At 43.6% G+C, this 5,408-nt stretch overlaps 1 protein-coding gene across 1 annotated transcript; it reads right to left on the bottom strand.

The window, feature by feature from the left end:
- Positions 1–938: 938 nt before the first annotated feature.
- On the bottom strand, positions 939–5,120 carry LOC146000535 (uncharacterized). The gene has a single exon (XM_083138282.1). It carries the CDS (start codon positions 5,118–5,120, stop codon positions 939–941), a length of 4,182 nt encoding a protein of 1,393 aa, XP_082994408.1.
- Positions 5,121–5,408: the final 288 nt, after the last annotated feature.

The following is a 5,408-nucleotide window of genomic DNA, read 5'->3' on the forward strand; positions in this document are numbered from 1 at the left end:
GCTCTTTGTTGCTAATTTTCGTAACACGTTTTTGTACTTTGCAAGTTTACGTTTTGTCGCCTTTGTGATTGGAACGTTGTTGTTCAATACGTTCAGACAGCACTCGGATAACGTATTCACCAGTTTTGGATCGGCTTCCTTTAAAATAGCTCTTCGAAGTCTAGGTGGCGCCGAACGAAGTGTTTGGAACAGGCTTCTATTTGAGCGAATAAATTTGCTCATCGTGGTCGAAGGTCAAGCATCGATCAGCATCTGGAACGTGCACCACACAGTAACTAATACCGTTTTTCTTGTCGTCCTCGGACTGTGTAAACAATTCCGATCGTACACGGAGCGGTTCGGGTGTGTCCTGAGTGAAGTCCAGCAAACAATAACTGTACGGCACTCGCGTACATTCCTTAAATAGTTTTTCAAAGTTTCTCCACATCCCCGGGTAGATTTGACGTGCCAACGTTGATATTTGCAAGTGGTCTCTGGGATTCTTAAATATAACCATGTAGTTAGCGTTCAAGGCTATATCACGTGCTTTTGAACCTTTGGGGAATATATTTTGCGTTAGAAGTAACACACTCACGCAATTGTGATGCGACATTTTCGTAAACAAATCTGACACCCCGTTATCGTTGTACGCTTCCGTCATCATATCATCCAGGATCACCAGACACGGACTATGACTTGTGATCACATTGTAGTCAGGTATTCCGTTATAGTGTTCCACACCCTTTATATCCGGCGGATGAAAATTTGACCCTGTACACCAAAGAATGTTTGTAAAATCTCCTTCGATCGCGTCCTTGCGGTTACGCAGCAAATTGGTTACAAATGTTGATTTTCCGCAACCACTCGGTCCGGCAACGATACAACGAAACGGTTGTTTCCATCTCAGTGCCATCGCATCTACTAATCTGGTGGTCCCACACGCACCTTCATTTATGTTCTCAATCTTGGTACCCATATGGTAGTGTGTCGAAAGTGTCATTTTTCAAGCGCCTTTTTGTGTTCACAACCCGGTACGTTTTCTCCTGCGGTTCGCTTACCAGAATAAACGGACGTTTTCTGGCGATTTTTTTCGGATATCGTACTGTAATCTGTCTTTTTTCCTCAAGTGTCATAACAAATTCCTTGATAACATCGAAATCAATTGTCATACTCGTACCATAGTCCAATGTTATTCCTTTCACTTTCACCACTCGGCATTCCTTTTGTTTCTCCGGCGACCATACACTTAATGCGTAATTCTTCGGTCCACCAGCTACAAATTCACGAATGTAGGACCCCTCACCAAATTCCGCCAACTCGTCTGTCAAATCACCGAGATAATCTCCCAAACGTAATTTACCTCGGTTCGTGTCTGTCTCCCTGAATATCACACTATCCGTGTCGCAATACAAGATATCCTCCTGTAAAGCGTCCAACAACTTATATAGACGCAGTCTGGCAAATGTGGTCGTGTACGCTCCTATGGCGACGTTACCCTTTTTGTTGGTGGGTGTACATTCATCCAGGTACGTCCAGTTTACAAAAACTGTATCGTCGTTCACAAACAACAGCTGTTTTACTTCGATACCCGGTTCACTTAATTTTTCAAACAAATCTCGTGGTTGTTTGATTATGGTCGTTTGGGGTTTGTTTGGATTTTCACAAAATTTACCCCACAATGAATTCAAACATAGCTTCGCCACTGCACGTAAACCAGGATTTTTTTCCACTTTTTCCTTTCGAAGTTCGATCCCTTCGTGTTCACGATAACGTAGAAGATACTCGTCTTTTTTTTTCTCATCCGTACACCATGAAGGCCAACCGCTACTCTCCTGTTTGATCTGAAGGAACGTGTCCACGTATTGAGCGAACAAACCGCCAGTCTGGGTTCGAGGATCGTAAACACTCACTTTGTACTTCCACACCTCGTACACGTTCAGAATCTTATACCCTTTTTCCACAGCAACACGAACTTCATCCAACACCCACGTTCCCACAATAGCTCGCTCCTCATCCGTATGCTGACACCCATCTTTTTTTCCTTCTAACTGATCGCACAATACTGCACATGTACGACACAAAGGAAACAACAGTTTTCCACCGGTCCTCAACGGTAACACAGGAATGTACAATCGTTTCGGTGGTAGTACCCGTACTTTTACAATCCCATCCATCTCCAACATATCCTCCGTTGTGGGTATATTCTCACCGAATAACACCTCCGGATGACCTACCGGGGCCTTGGCGAATTTATTTACCGTAGGATACAAGGATGTAATGTCGAAATATTTTATCTTCTCCTCGGAACCTGACGTCGATGAGTACATTTTGAACACTTCCACCCGACCTCCATATAGAGCATCCCGCACTCTCAACGGTAGACATTGGAACGTGGGGTGTTCTTCCAACTCGCTACTCAGTGTAGGACGATCTTTTAATATCTGGAGAAACTCGCACTCCCACATTTCGACTACTGTATAGCCCAACTTACGAAATAGATCCGATATTCTCTGGGTTCGCTCATATCGTGCTCCCATCGTGTCCGCTGGATCGGACTGTATTTTCTTCGATACCGGACTGTTTCTTTCCTTGAAACAATTAGGACAACCATGAAAGTAACACCCATGATACTGATAGATGGTCTTGGAGTCTGCGTCGTATCCATCCACAGGAATACCGTTCACAACTTTGTGCTCCCTTTCTTTCCCTGCATACTGTAATTCCACGTGTTCTGTTTTCTCCACAAACATAAGCCATTTTATAGCATTTTTCGATTGGTTACCGAGCTGTCTGTAACCATCGTTGGGAATTATTCCCACTGTACTCGGAGGAAGAAAATGACGTCTGTACGTCAAGGAACAGGCAGATGCAATCGTGAAACATTCTACCAGAATATCCACCCCCGCTATGTCCAGAAAATGTTGTCTGAATTTCAACACACCAAGACGTAACACGGTCACATCCTGAATACAATATCTTCGACACTCGTATGCGTTGTCGTACAGTACACACCTATCGGTTTCTTGCTCATACCACTGGTAAAATTTCTCCCGTTGTTTCGAGGACATATGGTCTGGATCGAAATAACGTTGGTGTGGAAATGGACCTCTGTAATTCCGATTTGCTTTTGTGTTGAAAAAATGTGGGTAGAATCCTTTTGTCTCTTGTAGTCCAAAGGTTTTCGAAAAATTTGACAACGGCATTTGCAAATAGTTTAGCGAATCCAGAAAACACACCTTTTTGCCTATACTCATGTACATTATCTTTGTCCCATCCATTATAACCTCCGGTGGTTCCACGTCGCGTTTCAACAACTCACCCAACACAAACATCCCATCATATGCTTTAAAATTGTGGGCGACTAGAACAATCTTTTTGAAATATGGCCGTTCGATACATACGTAATCCACAAACTCCTTTACTGGATCCTCCTCGAAACAATGCTGTCTTATTCCACACACGTTACAATTCTTTTGAATGTCACCGTCGTCCATACAAAACCTACACACCTGCTGGACCACACACAAACACGGTTCATGGATATACGTTGATGGACGACCAACAAACGGCGTACATTGTGTAGCTTCGAAATCGTAAAATACAAAGAGGTACCGTTTCAACGCGTTTCCTTCTCCCCGTCCTTGATGTCTTTCCATGTAACACAGGTGGTTGAATTCTTTTTGTTCCTTACACGTTTTACAATATCTGTAGCCGCACCTGTGTTTTCCCGTGTACGGATGCGTTTCGTCTAATAGTTGGAAACAACCAACACAACTTCTGATCTGACTACAAACCGTTCCCTTACCGTAACGTGTCGTCAAGTGTTTTGCATAACAAATGTCACTGTTAAAGTTTCTGTTACATCTAGCACAACTCACGGTACGTTCCTTTTCGCACACAGGTTCTGACCGACACTGAGGACACATACTCTTACAAACATGCCTTTCGTTCCGTGCGAATAGATAGCATTTTTCGCAAAAATACGGAATTGTAAATGCACCCACAGGATTTACAATCACATCGTAATGGTTTGTGTCCTGATTCAAAAGAAGATAAATTGACTTTTTGGCATCGGGAACATTTTGTGCAAACACAACTTCCGGCTGTTCCAAACTGTTAAACACAAATATTTTGTATTCGTTACGAAAATAACGCTGGAACGCAGCCAACTGAATAAGACCCCCTCCTGTTTCCTCCAGATCCACATCTGCTTGTCGACATAAATCCAACGCACATTCCGTCAATCGACCATCGCCATTGATGAACATCTGCTTATGTTGACGAAAATATTCAGGATCGCTTTCTTTATTTGCATACATTATGCCGATCACCAACGCCTTTGCAAGACATATCTTCGCATCCTTGGAACCACTCGCCTTTGTACTCTTCACCGTCACCACACTCCTTTTCAACTGCACATAACGTTCCTTCGATAACACACCCCTACTTGTATATTTTCGTCCATATCCTACAGGCATATCGATTACCGACACCTCCATCTCCAACAGATCCGTAGATAGAAACGTAGTATTTGATTGGAGCACTCGAGCAACCACAGCCCATAATATATCAGGATGCATTTGACTCATTCGACGTAACGATAAACCAACAGGTTTGATACTTTCGTCTGTTACATTTCGCAACACAATACCAATCTTATCTGTTGCTTTATACTGTCCGACGATATGTGACACCACATGGTCCAAACCTTGGTGCACCCATTGTAGCGCATCTGTTCCATCCGGTCCATTAAAACTAAACGTCATTGTTGTACATTCCGCATTGTATTTTTTTATACGACGAACGCCCACCTCTTTCAAATTCACATATTTATTGTACGGCACCTCAACACGACGATTTGTTTCCTCTTCTCCCACACCTTCTTCGTCTTCTCCATCTTCCACCCGCCTCAACCTTGATCGCGATGATGTACCTGCACCATCTTGATTTTCACCGGCCACTTCCACTCTCAGACGTTCCAATACACCCAATTTGCTACAAGGTTCCCCTTCACCCATTAATCGAATCACCTCCTGCAGTATCAAACGCTTCCTATCCACACTTCCAGTCGTTCCTATTCTCTCGTACTGGTCGAGTAAATAATCACACGCACTCAAATAACTACCTTGTGGTGCAACCATTGTCGTCACCAATCAAACCACCTTACCAACACAACAGTCGAACAAATATAAACGTTCCCCCCGACACAACTGTACTTATATTCTCTACCCAACCATGACGTCAACTCACCTTCACACAACCCCAACCGACGCAACAACAAAGGACTCAACTCCTTCTCCAAACTCAAAACACGATCACGGAAACGACAACGATCCGACGCTAACATTACTCTTGGCACCTCGTAGTACCTGGCGACCTCGGAAAAACACACACGTTTCTGCATTCCATACACACTAAGCTTCTCCCAT

The sequence above is a fragment of the Lepisma saccharinum genome, chromosome 16 (genome assembly GCF_977018435.1).
Source record: "Lepisma saccharinum chromosome 16, izLepSacc3.1, whole genome shotgun sequence".
Lineage (NCBI taxonomy): Eukaryota > Metazoa > Arthropoda > Insecta > Zygentoma > Lepismatidae > Lepisma > Lepisma saccharinum.

Bases quoted from the DNA above. Each gene is read 5' to 3' on its own strand.
- LOC146000535 (XM_083138282.1), bottom strand. From the start codon at position 5,120: ATGGTTGCACCACAAGGTAGTTATTTGAGTGCGTGTGATTATTTACTC.